Source organism: Bicyclus anynana, chromosome 3 (assembly GCF_947172395.1).
Source record: "Bicyclus anynana chromosome 3, ilBicAnyn1.1, whole genome shotgun sequence".
Lineage (NCBI taxonomy): Eukaryota > Metazoa > Arthropoda > Insecta > Lepidoptera > Nymphalidae > Bicyclus > Bicyclus anynana.
Window position 1 is genome coordinate 11,754,832 of NC_069085.1, and position 24,242 is coordinate 11,779,073.

Genomic DNA, 24,242 nt, shown 5'->3' on the forward strand with positions numbered 1-24,242 from the left:
CACAAAAGTACACAGTGTAGAACAGAAGTAAATTAAATAATAATTGGTAAACCAATATGTCAGATACAAATTTCCTGCATCAATTCAAAACCACAACGACAGTTATCAGGTAACCAGGTCGGTTTCCCGGATTCGTTTTTACAATACAAACTATTACGGATTTACGACCTCTCTGGCGCTATTGGTAGTGCTGTAAATCTCAACAAAGAGGTCGTGGGTTCGATTCCCATTATTATTTTCATCATAATCATCATTAAAAGCCGATATACTGCTGGACATAGGCCTCTTGCATGGACTTCCAAACAAAACGGTCTCGAGCCGCCAACCTCCAGCATCCAGCACCTTTAATTATCACCATTAAATCTATACTAATATTATAAAGATAAAGAGTTTGTTTGTTTGTTTGCGCTAATCAGGAATTACTGGTCCGATTTGAAGAATCTTTCAGTGTTAGATAGCTCATTTATCGAGGAAGGCTATAAGTCACCGTATTACTACGGGAGCGGAAACCACGTGGGTGAAACCGCGCGGGGTCTGCTAGTCATGACATGAGTTGTCGTATCAAAAGTGCTTGTAAAGTAAACCTAATTGAAATAAATGAATTTAGAGTTTGAGTTGCAATAATACCGCTTTTGTATTACATGTATTATCTAAACGTATTATCTAATATAAAAATGTATTATCTAATAGTAAATTGTCATTCATGTAATTTGCTATTTTTAACCGACTTCCAAAAAGGAGGAGGTTCTACGTTCGGCTGTATGTATGTATGTTTTTTTTTTTTTTTTTTATGTATGTCCAGCGATAATTCCGTCAATTATGGACCGATTTTGAAAATTCTTTTTTTGTTTTGTAGGGTTTACTTCCAGGGTGGTCCCATTTTTTTCATGTCAGGATCTGATGATGGCATCCTGGTTTGGGCTTGATTAATTTGTATTGATGAGTACTTTCCACCTATATGGGTTGTGACTGTATTAAGGGTCTGGTGATGAAGACGAGGGACAGTGAAGAGAACTCCTCGACGGTTCACAGTAGCTACCTTGTGTTTGGACTTGATAAATTTGTATTGATGAGAACTTACCACCTAGATGGATTGTGACTGTATTAAGGGTCTGATGATGAAGACGAGGGACAGTGAAGAGAACTCCTCGACGGTTCACAGTAGCTACCTTGTGTTTGGACTTAATAAATTTGTATTGATGAGAACTTTCCACCTAGAAGGATTGTGACTGTATTAAGGGTCTGGTGATGAAGACGAGGGACAGTGAAGAGAACTCCTCGACGGTTCACAGTAGCTACCTTGTGTTTGGACTTGATAAATTTGTATTGATGAGAACTTTCCACCTAGATGGATTGTGACTGTATTAAGGGTCTGATGATGAAGACGAGGGACAGTGAAGAGAACTCCTCGACGGCTCACAGTAGCTACTTTGTGTTTGGACTTGATAATTTTGTATTGATAAGAACTTTCCACTTAGATAGGTTGTGACTGTACACACGCAATGGGTATGCTAACACTAAAAATAAAAAAATAAAAATTTTAATAAAAAAAATTCAACCGACTTCCAACTCATAAAATAACTTTAACTAAAAAGTAAAAAATAACATCCTACCTATGTGCTACCTTCTGATCAGTTTGAAGGCGGTGCCAAGCTAGTGTCGTGTTTTAATTAAAGCTGTTTCTGGAATAACCACAGAATTTTTGTAGTTTAAACGTATTTAATTAAAACATCACTGGCTTGGCACCGCCTTCAAACTGATCAGACGGTAGCACATAGGTAGGATGTTATTTTTTACTTTTCAGTTAAAGTTATTTTATGAGTTGGAAGTCGGTTGAATTTTTTTTATTAAATTTTTTTTATTTTACATGTATGACAAGTTAGCCCTTGACTGCTATTTCACCTGATGCGAAGTGACGATGCAGTCTATGATATAAGCAGGCTTACTTGGAACGTCAAAGTTAGAGAATTAGCCTGCAGTTTGTTATCATTAAACTCTCATAATGAATTTTACAAAAGCAAGTTGAACGCTTTTTGTAACACCCATATTGGAGCAGCATGGTGGGTCTAAGCTCTCTTAAATAGGGAAACTTGATGTAATGGGCACTAAATAAGTTTGTAATGATTTATCGAACTTTAGAGCCTCATAGCCTCATCATTTAGAGCCATAGCTCAACGGTAGCGGTCGGACTCATCACCGAGGGGTGGTGGTTCGATCCCCGCCCCGTTTGTCTATTGTCTTACCCACTCCTAATACCGTCTTTCCCGACTAGTTGGAAGGGAATGGGAATATTGGTCATATTAAAAAAAAAGATATGGAATATATTCTTAAAAAAAAAACTATCTACGTCTGCATTGCGCATGTAGACAAACCAATGTAAAGGGTCTGTAAATCTCCCGAAGGATAAACTTTATGAGACCGTAAAATCAGGGCAACACCAACCGTTTTCCCATACGGTCTGCTTCTAAACGACGAAAACACAATTTTGTACATCGAATGTCACTCGAAAGCAACCATAAAAGCCTTCGTTAAACCCTTTTCATTTAAGCTTTTGTTGCGTAGAAGCCAGAAATGAAAAGCGAGTTAACAAACACTCCAACTCGGGATTAATAGCAGTATAATGGTGCGGGCACATTTGCAAGACCCCGCCGACGAATGAGTGTTGGCTCAAATCATCGATATAAATCGTTAGATGGGCCCCTCCATATTAAAGAACGCACAATTTTATGTCATTACCCAAAGACGTCCACACACATCTTATCTTAGTACGTAACAAAGCGCATGCTGTGAGTGGACGTGGACTTCAAAAAATATTTTTGGTCTTTTCTTATTTTAATCCCTGTGCTTTCGTGTTCATTTTGGAAATGTAAAAACACAAGCCACAACATAAATAAAAAGAAATGTGTTACGATTGATGACGTACTCAATTTGCAAAGCCAATGACAATTCCGCGACGCTTTGAGGCCCATCTAACGATCTACGATCGATGCTCAAAATCATACGTAGTATTTTTGATAGCCCAGTGGATATGACTTCTGGCTCCGATTCCGGAGAATGTATTTTCGAATCTGGTCTGGGGCATGCACCTCCAACTTTTCAGTTGTGTAAATTTTAAGAAATTAAATATCACTTATCTTAAACGGTGAAGGAAAGACATCGTGAGGAAACCTGCATACCAGAGAATTTTCTTAATTCTCTGTGTGTGTGTGAAGTCTGCCAATCCGCATTGGGCCAGCCTGGTGGACTATTGGCCTAACCCCTCTCATTCTGAGAGGAGATTCGAGTTCAGCAGTGAGCCGAATATGGGTTGACCCTTGGCTGCGACCTCACTTGTAGGCTAAGATGGTAATGGACACACTTTAGAAAAGTTTATTCTAACCATACATTTGAAAGTTTCTACACGGCATCTAAGAACTATTTACAACCAGTCCCGATCTGATATAAAATCCTAAAGTCACTCGAGTTGGAATCGGACCTGTCTGATGTCAGGACTACGAACTTTGTTACCACCATGCTTCTTTAGAACATGAGGCCATGAATCTTAGGTATGAAATATGGGGTTTCTTTATCTCTATCAAAATTCTCTAAATTCTCAGATACAGCCTGGCATTGAGAGATTAGTAGAGTAATATACACCCGTGCTTCAGAGTCAGAGAAAACAGTAAATAGTGGCGTGCACTTCATAGATGTAAATATGCCCTGCCTAAACCTTTAGGACATTTTATGAACCTGTATTAAAGATTTTATTCATTCAGTACAATTTGTATCTATAGTGCCTACTGCCTACCCTAGTTGAAATCTTTGAGCACGCAACTGTCAGTAAGTCATTAAATCTAGTCACCATCCCCAATATCAAATAGACGAACGATGTACTTGATGATGATAGATGTATTTCATGTAATCGCGCATAATGTCCTACGAACAGTGTGGTTAAGTGTCGATATACTACGAATAGTGTTTCGAGTGTGTGCCTAGCATTAATTTGTCTGCGTCACTACGTGATCATGTCATGCCATTTGAGACTGACGTGAATACGGCGCAGTATGCTTGCTTAGCTGCAGGCGATCAATGTATAGGTTAGATTGAAGAGACGTTTTCAAATTAAAATTCAATTCATAAATTCAATTATTTTAAGTGCCTTGTATACTTTTATAGGTACAAGTATACGCTATAAGTACTATGCTTAGTTTGCCAGTGCTTTAGATCATCATTATCATCATTTTGATCACATTGCTACCTTAAAATTTTGTGTACATTTTGTACTTAGTTTTGTCACCGACGCTTTTATTTACATCATTAAACAAGATTAAGTATAGGTACTCTTTAGAGTATACTTAATCTTGTTTCGTCATCATTGGCTCACTGTTGACCACGAGTCTCCTCTCAGAATGCGAAGGGTTAGGCTAATAGTCCACCACGATGGTCCAATGCGGATTAGCAGTCTTTACACGCATAGAGAATTCAAAAAATTCTCATGTATGCAGAATTCCTCACGATGTTTTTTCTTCACCGTTTATGACACAGAGGTCATATACACTGGGCTATCACGAATTTAATCTCGTTAATAACTAGTTTAATCCAAGTAAGTATTACTTATTCCGCGACAGTTTAAGTTGAAGCAGAACATAAAAATGACTAGCCAAGTGCGTGTCAGGCCACAGGCAGCTTAGGTATTACCATTTACACGTTATAACTGTTATTAGTAGTATTATTATGGATATTGTAAACCATAATATACGGTTCATAAACAAATGTTTACTACCTGTAATACACAACTATTATTATCTAAGTATTTTTTTCGATGTATTTTTTATTTTAATCAACCGACATTATTATCTAAGTAATTTGTACGAAATAGGCCTGCTGGCCTATTCACTATTTTATTCTTTATTAATAAAGGATTAAAATGAACATCAAGTCAACTGAGAAATAGTATCTATCTGCTGTATGATATCCGCGTAGACTTGTACGTAGGCAAAGGATGACAAATGTTACATAGAATCTCAATTTCGTAGATGTCAACTAACATACGTTAGAGTTAGTGAATTAGCCTGCTGGCCGAGTTATGTTGTTATATATGACTTTCACATATAATAACAAGTAAGTCTATAATATTTTTAATACGAGAACATTTATAATTAAACGGTGAATCCAACCTTTTTACCAAGCAGTAGGGTTTGTAGAATCAGGGTTTATAGGTAGAATTAGATGTTTCATTGGAGTCACGCTGCCACTATTTTTTTTTTTTTATTGTTTACAAGTTAGCCCTTGACTACAATCTCACCTGATGGTAAGTGATGATGCAGTCTTAGATGCAGGAGGAGGATGAAAATCCACACACCTTTCGGTTTCTACACGGCATCGTACCGGAACGCTAAATCGCTTGGCGATACGTCTTTGCCGGTAGGGTGGTAACTAGCCACGGCCGAAGCCTTCCACCAGCCAGACCTGGACCAATTAAGAAAATCTCAATCTGCCCAGCCGGGGATCGAACCCAGGACCTCCGTTTAGTAAATCCACCGCGCATACCACTGCGCCACGGAGGCCGTCAAAACGGCACTATTTGTATGTTATTACTGTTCATTTAGTTATATTACTTTACTTCAGTCCAGTCAAATTAAAGAAATAAACTGGAGCCTCGGAGCAGACCTCCTAGGGTCTGGCTATGATGCGCAAAACAAAACCTAACACAAATAGCTTTGGCTACAGGTTTGTGCTGCTCTACTAGAGATCTTGAAACTTTTGAATTGCCGTTTTAACATTATAATTTAATCACACTAATATTATAAAGGCGAAAGTTTGTGTTTGTATGTGTGTTCCTCTTTTACGCTGCGGCTACTAAAGCGATTTGGTTGAAATTTGGAAAGAAATAGTTTTACTTTAATTTTCATCCCGGAAAAATCCATGGTTCCCGCTGGATTTGTAAAAACTGAATTGCACCCGGACGAAGCGCGGGCGTCTGCTAGTACATATTAAATTATGATATTAATTGACCTTTCTAGAACTGTGTCTCTGAGCTCAGCCTCGGACAGTCAAAGAGAGAATGCAACACTATAAATGAGTTCGTTATGAAGTACGATTCTCTATAAAGCTTTTTTGACGTGATAACGTCTTATAATTCGATGAAGCCAGCTGCACCCTCGAAAAAAGATGACGTCATGCGTCGTTTTGCTCTCAACTCATTTTGCTTAAGTTTTGAGATTAATAAAATCACTTACATACTGCTTTCCGACATATCTACTTCAAGGTTCATCTAAAGTTGCCTGGGTGAGATTATTGCCAAACGACAAGACTTTCATAAAATTTCTGTTATACTTCTTGTATTACATACAATTAACAAAAAGCAATTTCTTTTATAATGTAGAATTGTAGAAGTATTTCTCGAGCATCTCGGAAAGGGTCAAATAATTTTGTATTTATTATTTGAAGTCAAGACTATTTTTAACCTTGTGTCACAGCAACTAATTCCTGGAAACTACAAAATTCAGCTAAATATAAAACGGTAATCGGATTATGGTGAATTAAACCGCAACACAAATGGCACAAACGATAACCACAGAGGTCGCTATGCGCGAATAAATCTAGGACTGCGATGACAAGCAGTAGGTACAATATTGCTGTTAATACGGAATCATTTGCACAGTTTTGGTAAAATTGACTCTCTAATTATTATACTAGTAACTATGAAAGTTGCGTCATCGTTACTGAATTAACTATCGGTAATTTATCAAAATAAATTTTACCTAATATAATATTAATAAGATAAGCAAATAAGATTAGCTTTTTATTACGCCCAATTTTTGACCGTAGATCACTTAAAAATACGGTTTTAAAAGCAGATTTGTTATATGATTAATGCACGCGACGCAATTATAATTTTTAAAAAAACCGTTACTTAATCAACATTGAATTATTTGATCCTTTAATTAGCTAAATCTTTCCACTAAGTTCTTCAAACATCACTTAACATGTTTGTGAAAATATCCAAACATTTCAAGACCATGCAATTATCTACTGTATAGATGAAACTTCCATTCACAAAACAAGTACATAGTTTCAGTTAATAGAAGTGTCGTGAATAGAGAAAATCTGAATACGGGGGTAAGATGAAAAATAAAACATTTTTTTTATTCTTTACATGTTCACACCTGATGGTAAGCGATGATGCAATCGAAGATGTAAGCGGGCTAACTTGTTAGGAGGAGGATGAATATACCCCTTTCGGTTTTTACACGACATCGTACCGGGACGCTAAATCACTTGGCGGTACGTCTTTACCAGCGGGCAGGGTAACTAGACACGGCCGAAGCCTCCCACTAGCCAGACCTGGACCAAATTAAGAAACTTCAATCCGCCCAGCCGGGGATCGAACCCAGGACCTCCGTCTTGTAAGTCCACCGCGCATACCACTGCGCCACGGAGGTCGTCAAAAATACAAACTACGAGTACATCGTGTGACATAATCAAATGAAAGTGCGCGAGAAAAAATCAACTCACCTAATCTCGTTTCTTTACAAAAATCTCAATTTTGAGATAATATAACGGATGTTTTCTTGTCTATTTACTTCTTAGTCTCCGTCTTTAAGGTATATCAGACTCGCTACAAAACAAAACTTAGACATGACTTTGTTTCTGTAAAAGCCCCTGCGCTTTACGTCGCACAATCTGAAGGCTAAAAGGCTAAGCCGACGTCGGAACACCGCAACTCATCACAAGCGCAGCTCATTAAGGTGGGATTCTCTAAGCCAAGGTTTCTCAAAGTGGAGTACGCGAAACCCTAGGGGTTCGCCATTCGACGGTAGGGGGCTCGTGACAAGATTTACGTATTGATGACTTGATAACTGATATCAAGTGAGAATTAAGGTAAAATCCATTTGCGACAAGAAACAAGCACACCCATATCATTATTATTACAAAGATATTTCTTTTGGTACTTTATGCTACCTTTTATTTAAATAAAAACCTTATTTTCTTCAACAGTCTTTTTTTATTATTTTCTTTCTTTTATTATTTAGTAAGGGGTTCGCTGTCACTTGGAAATTAACAGCGGTTCGTGGAGCCGAAAGTTTGAGAAACCCTGCTCTAAGCTAATAGCAGCTAAGAAGGTTACCGCAATGCAACTTTGATCCCCTCTAACTGAATGCTCTCAATACAACAAAACAATAAGTAGTTGTATAATGCCAATGTAATGGTGGATTTATATTTTGTGGAAATAAGTCTTAAGATTCAAAGATTTAAATTGAAAACTTCATTTTATTTACCGACGTCTAAAAAGGAGAAGGTTCTCAAGGAAAACAAAAAGGAGAGTTTATTTTGGTATGTGTGTCTTCTATAATATAAGCAATTCTAAACAAATCATCCGATTGTTTTGAGCTTCAATGTACTGTCTGAAGTTTTACATTTGAATTGGTTACCTAACATCACACACAAGTATCATCACCATCATCATCATTGTCATTAACAGCCGTTGGACGTCCACTGCTGGTAATAGGCCTCATACATGGACTTCCAAACAAAACGGTCTCAAGCCGCCAGTCTTCAGTGGACCTAGTGGGGGGTCGACCGACACTGCGCTTCCCAGTGCGTGGTCGCCATTCCAGCACCTTGGGACTCCAACGTTCATCGGCTCTTCGAACTATGTGCCCTGCCCATTGCCACTTCAGCTTTGCGACTCGCTGAGCTATATCAGTGATTTTAGTTCTTCTGCGTATCTCCTAATATCTGATTCAATCTCGCAGAGAAAGTCCAAGCATAGTTCGCTCCATCGCCCGCTTAATGACTTTCAGCCTTCTTGTGAGGGCACAGTAAGCGACCAAGACTCGGATCCGCGGAGTTCCCTGATTCATTCATTTAATCATAGAAATCGTTTATTTTATGAGCTGTAATCACGCCTGATGGTAAGCGGTGATACAATCTATGGTGAAACGCGCTTGCCTAGAAGTTGCCTGTAGTTTAATGTGAGCTTTTCACTAATACACAAGATTACATCAGAAACTGGCTAAATGTCAGCACAAAGTTACGACTACATTGAAAGGAAATCATGTACGAGTAAGAAGCCCGAATCCGACACAGAATACTCCCTACTTGATTTTCTCCCCTTAAGTGAAAGTCATTTGAATAAAGCAAACTTATTGAATACAGTATGCAAATGAGAGGGAACCGATAAATACAGATTTAAATAAGCTCTGCAGCATCCACTGCCGAGATGAGGCGGGTGGAATTTATTCATAAGGTTCAGTTAAATGTTTTATCGGTGACTCGTAAATGTATCTTGTTAAGTCTGTTTATAATGTTATGTATTCGGATTATTGCAATGCTTCTTTCTGAGACATGTATCTACTTATTGGATTTAAATTTAGTTTAACTTGTGATAGAATGTAAAAACTGAAGTAACGGAAGAAAGGAAGTAATCTTTGTGAGTTGTTAGTAGTAAAGTTTTTAATAGCAGATATCGTTCGAGGAAATACCAACACCGGTTTTTTTAATTATGTTAATATTTTTCATTTACGCCTCTGTTGTGAAAGTCATTGTGTACATTGTACAAGACATCGTTTGCATGCACTGTGAAATGTACTGATTATCAAATTGGCTATAAGCTTGTTTCATATAGTATTACTATTCGTATACTTGTAATTACAATAAAATTAAGAAAAACGTTTCATATTACACTTATCGATCCAACGAAAATTGTGTGTAGTGACAAGTCCACAAGAATGGAAAGCCTAAATTAGAAAATACAATAAATTTACAATAGGTTGAAATTTTATAATCTTATTTTGCAAATATTCACTCAATCCATGCTTTTTATGTATAAATTAGTTAATATTGACCTTATTTACCGGAATGTATCATAAAAATCAATATATTTAAACCTAGTCATCATCCCCATTCATGTACTCGTCGTTATGAACCCATATACGGCTCACTGCTGAGCTTGAATCTCCTCTCAGAATGAGAGGGGTTAGGCCAATAGTCCACCACGCTGGCCCAATGCGGATTGGCAAACTTCACACACGCAGAGAATTAAGAAATTCTCTGGTATGCAGGGTTCCTCACGATGTTTTCCTTCACCGATTGAGACACGTGATATTTCATTTCTTAAAATGCACACAACTGAAAAGTTGGAGGTGCATGCCCCTGACCGGATTCGAACCCACACCCTTCGAAATCGGAGGCAGAGGTCATATTTACTCGACTATCACGGCTCATGTACTCGTACGTAGCTAGAATAACAAAATACAAACTATTTTAATATTACCTAAAATTATGGACACTATAACGTTTTTTTTTTCACATTTCCTGTTTACTATACACAACATCGCTCCAATTTCACGTTAGAAAGAAGGAAGAATTACCATTCAAATGGAAATCACCTTAGTGTGACCTTAGTAACGCAAACGTCGCTAAAGTCACAAAGTGATAAATAAAAATCACGTCAAGAAATTCTTACTAACCGTATAGTTAATATCCATATTAATATCAAACTTGCGCTGAAAATTTAAGTAGATAAGGCAAGGTAAGTTAAGTAATTCATGATATAATGCGCTCATCTCCATTAGAGTTTCTTTTGAAACGGTAATAGCGCAAGCAACTAGTAGCATGCAGCGTGTTTGTGTACGAGCAGGTCTTGCATTATTTATGCAGAGCGTACTAACACGCTCTTTGCTGAGGGAAAGTAAACATTTTAAATAGAATAGGCATTATTGGATTTGAAGCGTTTAGAGAAAACTATAACAGAACACAATGTGTAGAAAGGAGTTATTTTTTAAATTGTATTGACTTATTTTTGTATTTCTTTTCTACAATTAATAAATAAAAATAAAAATTCAATTTTCATAGGGATCTATTATATTATTCTGGAAAAAATATTAAAATACGCGTTATACTTACTTAATTATGGTCTGCACCTCTGAAACAAGCTATCACCCAAAGCCACGTTTGTCCAAAGCCTACTGTACTATACTGTCTTCTTCTTCTTCTTTGTCGTTACACTCTTGACAGAGTGGTCGTGGTCGTCATTTGGGTGTGGTGGCAAGCCTCACTATCCGTCGCCATTCCTCCCGTAGTGTGGCTCTCCTAGCACATTCGTGAAGCGATCCATGGAGAGCGGTTTTACTTGGTCAGTCCAACGCATTAGTGACCTGCCACGTGCTCTTGTGCCCTCCACCTTTCCTTGCACCTCTATGGACGTGTCATGTCTTAGTGTAATATGACCAAAGAAAGTCAGTATGCAACATTGGACTATGGAAGAAAGACCCTGTTTGATGATAGTTCTTGGAGGATTGAAATGTTGGATCAGAACTGAGTCCAAGATATGCCAAGCATTCTTCTCCAGCACCACATTTCAGGAGCGTCTGTCTATCTTTTATTTCTCGCTTTCTCACAGAGTCCACGTCTCAACACCATAAAGAAATATGGGAAACACTATACTGTGGTAGGAGCATAATTTGACTATGACAAAAGGTGAACAAAATGACGAAGGTCTAGTAATGACATGCTCTTAGAACGCACGGAAAAATTGATAGCTTTTCTACAACATATTTCGATACGGAATTTATCCTGTCTCTATGATATGTCGATATGTCCAGTGCAGCGAGCAGGTGATGCTGTATCTATTACATCTAAGATTTATGGATGTACTCGTAGTTTCGAAGCTACAACGGACATAGATAGAAGTACAGATACTACACCATCAAAACATAAATATGAAAAGAGAATCAAACTAAAAATTAATAAACTATAAGGGTTCCTTGTGCACTACGGAACTCTAAAAACGTATGTGAAATTCGACCTTGCCAAAAAAAATATTGAGATCTAAATGGATGACAAATTCCAAAGATAATACTGACAATTATTTATTGAATACCATATTTTACTTAAATAGGCTAAACTTATTATAAAAATAAAATATAAGGAAATATCAATAAAACTACAACTACAAAATTAAAATTAAAATAAATTTAATATTTTACTCGTAAAATCAAATTAATATTTTTTAAAAATAAACTTTTGTATTAATAAAAAAAAATGTAAAACACAAATGATGCCCTTTTGTTGCAACAATATTTGCAAGTTAAAAATGCAACGTCTTACATTTTAATTATTTATTAATTTAGATCTTGATACCTGACAAAGTAATATTCACGGTACATAAAACACTTAAGCTACGAATGATATTACCTACTAGCTGACGCCGCGCAGTTTCACCCGCGTGGTTCCCGTTCCCGTAGGAATATGGGGATAATATATAGCGTATAGCCTTCCTCGATAAATGGGCTATCTAACAGTATAATAATTTTTAAAATCGGACCAGTAGTTTCTGAGATTAGCGCATTCAATCAAACAAACAAACAAAAAAACAAACTCTTCAGCTTTATTGTATAAATTAATTGTCATCGGTTAAAAATTCTTCATCGATAGAAATATGAAACTGTCCTATAAAAATCATATAAGCTGCTACCTAGAAACGATATTGCTACTCTAATTCTTCAATATGACTCAAGTTTAACGGCTAGAGAATTTTATAACCCTATTTTATAGCCCAATGCTTACATTACACCTACAAAGTAACCTTTATTAGATAGGTACACATGCAGTGTCCTGTCTTACATATAATTAAGATTTGCTCGCATAGAAATCTCTGTTTTTCTAATAAATATCTCTGCCTCCAATTTTTCTAAAACAAACATAAACTTATTGATCTCAGAAAAAAATGTTTAAAAAGAGTCTATTAATCTATTTGTTACTATTTGTGACCAAAATCTTACCCACAATCATTCAGAAGTTTTTGTCTAACTTTATATACGAGTACTAATGATATAACGAGGTGAAGTTTGTGGTATTGGGTTTTCACTGGATCTACTGAACCCATTTTGATAACTCTTTTACCATTAGAAAGCCACGTTATTTGTGAGTTTCATAGGCTGTATTGTATTCCCGTATTCTTACTGACATGGAAACTAAGCGGGTAAAACCGCGGGGCTTCGGTAACTAGCAAATTTGTAGATAAACAAACAAATCTTACAATTTCACTATTTCCAAGTAAATGTTTATCCTATAATTTAATCCCTAGTTTTAGTATGCTAAATCGCTGAGCTTGAAATGTAACTTTCCTCAGAAGAGAATGCAAATAGTCTCCGAGTTTGAAAAGTAAATATTTGTGTAACTTATGAACTGATGTCACAGAATGCAGTAGCATTTTCCTATAATTTAATAATTTGTTTTGAACCCTAAATGATTTTTTTGGTTCCTAGGTTTGTTAATGCAAAATAGTCTCGCAGCTTCGGTAGGGAAATTAAAGATTTGTGCGAGTAACTTACACAACATGCGTGATCATTTGAATTATGCTGTCGATTGTAGATAGAGAAGTAAATAGACAGATAGCTGCTAGTAGCCGCCAAGCGATTTAGCGTTCCGGTACGATGTCGTGTAGAAACCGAAAGTGGTGTGGATTTTCATCCTCCTTTTACCAAGTTAGCCCGCTTCCATCTTAGATTGCACCATCACTTACCTTCAGGTGAGATTGTAGTCAAAGGCTAACTTGTAAAGAATAAAAATTAAAAAAAAAAGATGGAAAGGATCACATTATCTCAAAAATAGAACAATTTGTGCATGGAATCTGTTTTCAAAAACACAACAACACAATGTTTTGGGATATCAAACTGGTACATATTTTGAATTACAAAAGTAAACCAATCAGTGGTCTTCTATGTTTACGATAAATGTCACAGTTTAGACTTAAATTATGACAACAGAGAAGCGGCAAGATGCGTAATCAAATGAACTATGCTGTCGACATACTCTGTAAAGAAAACTTTTATCCAGATTTGTTTCTATGTTCTGTGATCTACAGAACATAAAAACAAATCTGCGATGAGTATTATAGGAAGATATAAATAAGTATATTTATTTATATCAAAGTCGCCCGGTGCGATGGAACTTTACGATGACAATTTAATCCTCCTAAACATCCCCTTAAACTATACTCAGGAGATAAGTCTTAAAGTAGGTACACAAGAAAGCTTTCCACCGAAACAAAGCCACCTTCGGACGACGAACTTTTGAAGTGATGCAAGATATCTTACAACAAAAGACAATACAGGCTTCAGAGGTAAACGGGTACTTTTTAAACTCCGTCGTTTTACTTTCGACGACATTTTGCCAATATTGATGATATAAAGACGTAGTTTAACATTTTTATTTTTTTAAACAAACGCTATTATTTCTTGTTTCAAAAAAGTCTACTCTTTATGTATTTGTTCATAAAGACAATAGACAATCTATAACCACCAATGGTTAGTTATAGATTGACGCGCTGGAGTGTTTGTGTTTGTGTGTGTGTGTGTGTGTAGAGACAAAGATCCTTCAGTTTATCCATACTGTACTTCCCTAAATAGACATGACAGTAAAATCTAATGATCATTTTTATTTTTGCAGTATTTTAAACAAAGTTACTTACATAAAATATACCGTTAAACCGGTAGCGGCAATAAAGACAATAATTATCACAAACACAATTTTACAAAATGTACTCGTGGGTAGTGTTAAGTAAGTATCTATGTTCGTACCTAGTAAGGATAAACACTTAAGCAAAACTTCGTCACTACAAACTTGGTTCCACCTTGCTGCTTGCTAGTTCAAATTAACTTGCAGAAGCAAAGTTTGCTATATATATTTCGTACTTACTTCTTTTATCTCTCTTATGAAATTATACGAAGCACTATATAGGTATAACATAATATAACTGCTTTATTTTGTTTTTATACATCCATAATTAATGTAAAAAGTTGCACTATAACCATAATAATAAAAAGGTCCAATATCAATATCATTATTTTAAACTATTATTACTTCCGTCAGCTGCATTAGGGATAGATAAGCGAAACCTTATGGGATATCAAGGTGAAAATATTTGTAGCTGATCTGCAAAGTCATCGCTTTATGATTACATCCATGTTTTTATGTGAAATTTCTAAACGATTATGTATAAAGATGCTTTCACATTACCTATAGATTTTGCAGTAGACAGAGAAGTAAATAGTCAGATAGAAATCATCCATCACATTCCCTTGACAAATAAACCAACTTATGTGTGGAATCTCACACAGAACAACAGCCGATTTGATATTTGGTTTCATGACGTGTGCCGTTTTTACAAGTACAACTACGATAGTCCAAATAAGTAAACGTATTGTGGGTATGAAATTACAGCCCCAACTTGTTGCACATCCATTGTTGAAAAAATGTTTCAATGTACCTAGTGCTTCGGGATGCAAAATCTTTTATCTTTTGACTTACAACGGCATGCAATTCAATCGTCTATTGACTTATATGTCTACGTCTACTAAAAAAAATACGCACAACTGAATGTTTGTGTTTTTGCTGCATGCTGCGTCGTTATTAGTTAGCATCTTCTGAAAAAGCTTTTCTTCAGTTTTACGGCGTTTTATGGGTCTTACGGTATTTAAGCCTACTAGCATACGATCAGCATTAAAAGGGACGCAGGATTCGTTGGGGAAAATAGTTTTCTGCCTTTAAACGATCCCATCGCTGCGGGTGATGGGAATTTCATTTTAATTTCGCTCGTTGAACGCTGACGGCTATGGAATCATTAAAAACCCTTTTACGGATTCGGGATAATATTTCAGTTTTATCTGTTCTATTTTATGTCTGTTTTATGTTCGATAGACTGGCGTTTTACCGTAATCTCTTTGGAGGAAAAGTTTCCTTGTAACGAAGTATATACAAAGTTAAACGGGCGTATGTAAAACGTACCTATATTAAGCAAACCGGCATTCATGGTGGTTTTATGGTGTCGAATTCTTCCCTTAAGGCATTTTCGAATATACTTATGTCTATTATTTGTCTAAGCATAGTGTAACGCGAGTTCAATTCCTAGAATATACCTCTAGGATTTGAATTTGGCTACTTAATTGCAAATCTTTAAATATTATTTAAGGGCATAGCAAATTATACTTTTTATACTTTAACTGAATTTAACTTAATTCCTGGCCGTTATTTGTTGTAAGAAGACATACCATACCAAGTAAGAAAATCTGATAGTATTTATGTATCTTTATTTTATTTTATTTATATCATCGCACCTTTGTACCTACTGAGTGAAATTGTTCTAATGTGGTGTATTAAACAAATATACCATTAAGTTTCCAAACACGTTCGTCGACAGGATTAGTTATAATTTACGCGGCTCGGGGGCCCAACATCTGCAATGCAGCTTTGTCCATCGCAAAGGCCCTCCGAGGTTTGAGCTCCGCGAGCTATAAAACTTGAAATACAGCAATGCGAATCCGACACGAGAATATTTTTGAGAGCACCATCAATTATTTCTCTATCGACGTTAGCTTTATCGCTTCGGACTTCGTCTGTTGCATCCAATTAATCTTAGTCCACAACGCCAACTTACTTCTTCAACACAAAACTTTACCCACTCCACATACTTTCGGTGGGAAGTTTGCGACTACTTAAAATTAAACTATGTAAAATAATCTCATTTGCAAGCGAGATTGCTCCAGGTGGTTTCAATATTCGCTGAGAATTTTCATTTTAATATTTTTAACTCGTTAACTTTTTAACGCGCCTCAGATGTGAATCTCTGTGAATTATTACAGGAGTGTCGACATTTTTTGGGCTAGATAAAACCATTAGGGGTGGTCGCATCGGCGCGCCGCTCGCCGGTCGGTACAATTAACACTTCGGTCTGTTCTGTTCCAAAAAACCGGGAATTGTGTCAGCGTTATTCTTGCCAAATCCGCACAATTTTCTCTTGTCGCCATTCAGCCTACGGGCACCATGCCCAAACTGTAACGCATACAAGTTGTTCATTGTAGAACAATTATACTTTTGTTCTATGATTTTATTATGTTCACTGAATTGGAATGATGAAATGAAGAGTGTATCTGAATATTCTCGCAATAAAAACCGTTGTCCATCTAAAAGTCGTATCTGAGAGAAGTTCGTATAAGTTCCACTGAGTCGTAAAGTTGGTGTAGAGAAAACATATAAACTAATGAAAGCTTGCGTTGGGGTTGGCGTCCATCCAATACCTCTTTCCTTTGACGTTGCGCATCAGTTTATTACTCACAAATATTTATTAAGAAAACTACTTTATGTCAGATCCTAGGATTTGCATTATTTAAATAATTTCCATTCGATTAAATTGACAAGTTTTTCTCAATTTGAGGAGTGCCAACTGGGCGCCATTATTACGTCAACGTCGTAAAGAAAAGTCGTAACAACGAGTGCCACTGGACGGGATAACGCGAAGTTTTACACTCAGAATTTAAACGAGATTTTACTTTATTGGGAATATTATAAAACGAATACGCATGTCTTACATAGACCTGACAACTGGTAAAAAAGTGCCATTTTTTTGCCACGGATAAAGAGGTAGGGGTAGGTACCTCTGACTACTTGGCTGACTACGTTACAAAAGGGTCTGAAAGAACCGGGACTTTCTAACGAAACGCATTCAATGAAATTCCAGCGTTCGAAGTGACGCCGATAGATTGGGAAAGCAGACCACGTATAACGGGAATATGCGAGGTGAAAGAAGAAGATATTTAATCATCATCATCATCATCATTATCAACCCACTGCTTCTTATTTGGCTCACTTCTGAGCTCGAGTCTCCTCTGAGAATGAGAAGGGTTAGGCCAAATAGTCCACCACGATGACCCAATGCGGATTGGCAGACACACACACGCAGAAAATTCAGAAAATTCTCAAGTGTGCAGGTTTCCTCATTATGCTTTTCCTTCACCGTTTGAGACACGTGATATATAACTTTTTAAATGCACATAACTGAAAAGTAGGAGGTGCATGCCCCGGACCGGATTTAAACCGTTATTACACCCTCCGGAATCGGAGGCAGAGGTTATATAGATAATTTAAATTAAAAAAATGAGATCATCATCATCATCATATCAGCTGATGGACGTCCACTGCAGGACTTTTGTAGGGACTTCCAAACATCACGATACTGAGCCGCCTGCATCCAGCGAATCCCTGCGACTCGCTTGATGTCGTCAGTCCACCTGGTGGGGGGTCGCCATTCCAGCACTTTGGGACCCCAACGTCCATCGGCTCTTCGAACTATGTGGGTAAAAAATGAGATATTTAATACTAATTTAAAATTTCAGTTCACCAACATTGCGTTGCATTTTCATAATTTTAATTCATATTTAAGTGATCCATTTCAGTTTTCGTTACGTAACGGACATTTCAAAATGAACTATTTTCATATTCTCTCATGTAGAGCACAGGTTGCACTCAGCTTGCATCGGTGAATCCTATTCAGTAGAATTCGATTGGAATGGGATACATTTTTCATATCTATTGAATGAGGTGCTGTTGGTTTAAACTGTATATTAATATTGAAGTAGCTGTAAACCACTGTTTATATTTTTATTAAATAATTTTTCAACGTTTATATTAAAACTAGCGGATACCCGCGACTTCATCCCTCGGGAACCATGGATTTTTCCGAGATAAAAAGTAGCCTATGTGTTAATCCAGACTATAATTTAACTCTACTTCAAATTTCAGGAGATTTGGTTCAGTAGCCGAGGCGTGAAAGAGTAACAAACATGCATACCATCAAAATCATCAGTTTTTCTCAAATCTCGGTAAACCATGGATTTTTCCGGGATGAAAAGTAGCCTATGTGTTAGTCCAGAGTAAATTCTATTTCCATTTTTCCAAATTTCAGCCAAATCGGTTTAGTAGTTGCGGCGCTAAAGTGTAACAAATATCCAATCAAACATCCAAACAAACATCCATATAAACATTCTTACAAACTTTCGTGTTTACTTATTAGTACTATTATTGTAAAGTTGAAGAGTTATGTTTGTTTGGCTGAATGCGAATAGAAAAATATTTTTTGTGTTGGTTAGGCCGTATATCGAGGAAGCTTAGGGGTTATATAATATTACGTTACGCCCAATAGAAGCATCAATGAAAAATGAGGCGATAACGGGAATAGCTTTTGAGCACTTCCGGTGCGTGCGCCGCGTAAACGGGTAAAGTTTCGCACAAAATATGTATGACCCATTGTTCCCCTTAAAAGTTCTTAAGAGTTCGCGACAGCATATGTTTATCTTTAAAAGGGCCACACTCGACGAGTAGCATGGGAAGTAGACAGAGACGTAGTGTGGCTACGTTACACGTCCTGCTACATTTCATGCTCTTTGCACACATATAAAATTAAGAAAGATAATATTTCTTTTTTTTATTCTTTACAAGTTAGCCCTTGACTACAATCTCACCTGATGGTAAGTGATGATGCAGTCTAAGATGGAAGCGGGCTAACTTGTTAGGAGGAGGATGAAAATCCACACCCCTTTCGGTTTCTACACGGCATCGTACCGGAACGCTAAATCGCTTGGCGGTCTTTGCCGGTGGTAACTAGCCACGGCCGAAGCCTTCCACCAGCCAGACCTGGACAAACTAAGAAAATCTCAGTCTCTTCAGCCGGAGATTGAACCCAGGACCTCCGTCTTGTAAATCCACCGCGCATACCACTACGCTACGGAGGCCGTCATATAATTTAATGTTATTGTTTTATATATTTACAAGATTAATTTACAATAACAGTTTAAATACAATAAACTACAAAAGCTATAAAACTATTTTATGTTTCGTCTCCTAGATGGGATACCCGTACTAACGTAATTCTGCGGCTGAGATTGCACCTGCAGACTAAAGTAATAAACTCACACATTTCGAAAAAGATTTTACTCATTTGGTTTTATTTTCCACTGCAAAATAAATTTCGTCCAGCAAAATTACTCTTCTTTCTTTCAAGGCTGTTACGCATTTAATGCTTTCTTTTCATGCACCGGCGGCGCCAAGAGAGGCTTTTAATAGAGATTTGTAGAGAGGGCGAGTCGCTACAATTAACTCTACCTACCCGTATCTAGAGAACGCTACGCGGTCATACTTTATTCTGTTTGCTTGGTTACTTTAGTCAAGTTTACATTAAAGAAAGTTTATATTCAACAACTTGTTAATTAAGTATTGAACACTAAATACAGTCATTTTAATAAATGGTCTTATAGGGAAAACTTCAACCAATACCTTAAGGACTTAAGAAGCTCTCACTCTGTTGGGTAAATAATGCAGTGGTCCTTGAATGTCACGTATTGTGTTGTGGTTCTTTACTTTGGAGCCATCACGGTTTTTAGTCTTTCAAAAGCATACCAAGCGGAGAAGCCAATTTTTTATAAATTCTTTAAAGGCTTTAATTTTATACTTGGACGCCTCGCGGTTTCTCCAGCGTAGTTCCCGTTCCCGTAAGAATACGGGGATAAAAATAGCCTATAGCACCCGGTGATAATGTAGCTTCCCAACAGTGAAAGAAATTTTAAAATCGGAGTAGATTCGGAGCCTATTCAATGTAAACAAACAAACAATCAAATATTTAATCTTTATAATATTAGTACCTATAAATTAAAAACCTGTAGGTACATTAGAAACCTGCTATCTCCAACGCCATCTTGGTCTTCATTTTATAATTGCCTACTGTACTTAAATTATGGTAGGAGCATGGGCTGACGAATTTTTAGATTTTATAAAATTACATCACGAGCTTTTCGACTATTACTATTATGTAGTCGGTTTTACTTGATTTTTGGTACTTAATCAACGAGTTTTTTCATTACCTTATTTAATTTATTGTCGTAGTGGGATATTTCGACATTTATTTATCTTAATTATTGATTAACTTTTTATTTTGTTTGTCGCAGTGATGGGGGTGTCGTGGCTAGAGCGGTCTAGTGGCGCGGCGCGGGCGGGCGGCGCGCGCGTGCGGGCGGGCGCTTGCGCGGGCGCGTAGGGCGGCGCGGTGGCGGCTGCGCGCGCGGCGGGTGCGGCGGCGCATGCACGCCACCGGCCACACGGACCGCTCGGGCGGCGGCGGCGGCGGCGGCTCCTGGCGCCTCCCGCCCGACGAGACGCTGCAGGTCGCCGACCCCAAGTCTGCCAAGGAAGACGTGAGTGATACTTTGTGCTACTGTTCAAGCTGTAGCTTTATTTCTCTAACAAACCTTTTTATACAAAATTATTTACTATGACAGGTGGATACGCGAGTGATCCTATATGGGTTCCGTTTTCGTACTCAGACGTTCGGAACCCTAAAAAATAAGATTTATACTTCGACTTTGAAAACTGTTCCAGTCTCAGAGACAATAATAATATAATAATAGGTATATCCAAACCCTATAAATATAAATTAAATAAAATAAAAATCTTATATGTCGACTCACAAAGAGGGTCATAGTAGTGTTAGTTAACATGAACTTAATTTAGGTGTAAGTACAATACTTAGCCTGCTTATATCTACTTAAAATCTATGACAGGATCGACTTGTCAGTACATGAATCATAGAACAGTGATTCAAATACTGACAGTCGAGCCTCTCAGCAAACATCCCTAGGGAGCTGCTGGAACTGGTCCACACTCTGCCCACCAGGGATATATACTATAGTTGCCTATGATAGAAGCTTGAGCTGACAAACTTTTGACGAAATGTCGAAGGCTTGTCTACCACAAGCTCCCTGACTAAAAAATAGTAATCGAATTCACTGAAATATAACGTAAAAGCCAATTACGACGTGTCGGTTATTCCAAAGCTCGCAAAATAAGTCCTCGCAGTGCGAGCCTCTCGCTTCAAGTGTTTGTCGGCGGCCGACCCCACCGCTTAAGAGCGGGTAAACTTTAGTAAAACCATACGAAAATGCGAAAATTTGCCAAGAGGAATGTTGTACGTTTTTCCACAACATTTTGTAGTGGTTCTCCTAATTTTTGTGTTTTCATTTTTGCTACTACGTAGGTTATTCGTAGCTACCGTAAAAGTACCTTTTACACGTGTTAAGCCTTTTAGACAAGCCCTTGACTCATTTGATGTATAAAAAGTGTTTATATATTTAATGGAAAGTTAGCTTTTGACTTAGCGATCACTATCTTGCTTGATGATGATACTTTGCCGGTGAAGTAAAGAAGGTATCTTGAGAAGAGTATGTTTTTATTTAATAACTAGCGGACGCCCGCGACTTCGTTCGCCCTTAGACCTCTTTAATCCAGCCCTTACAGTAGTAGGTATCGCTGTAAAAATGGAGTAACTTCTCCCGTTTTCTCAACATTTTCCTTCACTGCTCTGCTCCTATTGATTGTAGTGTGATGAAAAGTATACTTTAATCTGCCCAGGAGTATGAAAAATAATTGTACCAAGTTTCGTTAAAATCCATTTTCAAGTAGTTTTTGTTTCTATAACGAACATACCTACAGACAGACAGACGAAAATTTTACTGATTGCTTTTTTGGCATCAGTATCGATCACTAATCACCCCCTGATAGTTATTTTGGAAATATATTTTTCATGTACAGAATTGACCTCTACAGATTTATTATATGTATAATAAACAATGTGGCTTTAGACTTAGCGATCGCTAAATCTCAAAAATACCGTCAGTTTAGTAACTAGCGTTAAGAAGTTTTACTTCAATCGTGTGGTCTAAAGAACACTCGTTTTTTAAAGATTTCTTTCAAATTGTGTCTTGTTGCAGGATCTATACCCGGGAGATGGCCACAACTGGAGGAGCATCATATTCTCGCTGATGGTCATCAGTTTTGTGATAGCTGGCATAGTGACAGCAATTTACTTATTAGGGTGAGTACACGCCTCATCATCATCATTATCAGCCTGTTTTAACGGTCTACTTCAGAGCCTGGCCTCCCATATTATTATAGAGCTTAGACCCACTACGCTGCTCGAATGTGGGTTGGCGGGTTACATTACGACCATACTTCATATGATCATGTCTATAAGAAACTCCTTATATTATTTATACTAGCCCCGCGGTTTCACCCACGTAGTTTCTATTACCGTGAGAATCATCATTATCATCCCATATTCGGATCACTGCTGAGCTCGAGTCTCCTCTTAGAATGAAAGGGGTTAGGCCAATAGACCACCACGCTGGCCCAATGCGGATTGGCAGACTTCACATATGCAGAGAATTAAGAAAAGTCTCTGGTATACAGGTTTCCTCACGATGTTTTTCCTTCACCGTTTGAGATACGTGATATTTAATTTCTTAAAATGCACACAACTGAAAAGTTGGGGGTGCATACCCCGGACCGGATTCGAACCCACACCCTCCAGAATCGGAGGCAGAGGTCATATCCACTGGGCTATCACGGCACCGTGAGAATACAGGTATAAAATATAGCCAATGACACTCACACATAACTTCCCTTAATATTGGTAAAATCGGTTCAGTAGATCCAGAGATCACAAACTTTACCTGTTTATAATATTAGTATTACCTATAGATGAGTATCTAAAACATTGTAGTGTTGATCTCGAATATAGCTAAGAAAAATCCAATTCCTGCCTGTTTAAACGTTCTTCAACAAGTCACGATTCCTTTTAAAACTCGTAAGTAACGGGTAAAAGTAATACAAGTTTCTAAAAAGAAACTTTTGTACGACTGAAGCTAGCTGTAGCTCGGCGATAACAAATCCTTGAACGCTTCTTTCGACTCACTAAAGTGCACGACAAATAAATATGTTGAGACTTTACATTTCTATTTAACTTTTTTAAACATTTTCTCCGTACAAAGATTTCTTAAAGTAAGGAGAAAGGCAAAACAGATTTTTGATATCGATTCATAATAAATTAGTAGAGAAATAATACAGTTGTAGTACACAGTTGTAGCTGTTTTTCAATCCAATGGCAGTGTGTACTTGCCCCGACAACTCATAATTTGTAGTTATATAAATTAAAATGAGTGTATATAATGTTAATATATTATTACCACTCGATTAAGCCATCAATATTCTCTTTCAGTGCGCTTTCATTTGAGACCCCACTCGAATATATTCGCTAACATTTGGTTATTCTTTCTTTCTCCACTTTCACCCCCTACAACTTTTAAACCATCAAACATGATAAAAAACTCTCGCACATAAGTCACCTTTAATAAAAAAAAACTAAGTTGAAATTGCTTTATCCGTTCGGGAGCTATCCACAGACAGACTGACAGACAGACACGTCAAACTAACAACACCCTACTATTTACGTCGGAGGTTAAAAATAACGTACAATACTGAACAAAATTCGAATATTGCTTAACCGACCGATGTAACATTTATAAGTACAGTAAAAGCTCATTATTCGCGGGGGATACGTTCTTTAAATGGGTCGCGAATACAAAAACCGTGAA

The 24,242-nt window shown here is 37.3% G+C and overlaps 1 protein-coding gene across 2 annotated transcripts in view; it reads left to right on the forward strand.

Moving 5' to 3' along the window:
* LOC112047423 (inactive dipeptidyl peptidase 10) overlaps nucleotides 1-24,242 on the forward strand; it is a 149,578-nt gene that overhangs the window by 96,941 nt on the left and 28,395 nt on the right. For both annotated transcript variants that reach the window (XM_052891171.1, XM_052891172.1), the window contains exons 3-4: nucleotides 20,763-21,008; nucleotides 22,581-22,684. In XM_052891171.1, the coding sequence (XP_052747131.1) occupies nucleotides 20,895-21,008; nucleotides 22,581-22,684 (218 nt within the window). In that variant the 5' untranslated portion in view covers nucleotides 20,763-20,894. The remainder of the gene's footprint in view (nucleotides 1-20,762; nucleotides 21,009-22,580; nucleotides 22,685-24,242) is intronic.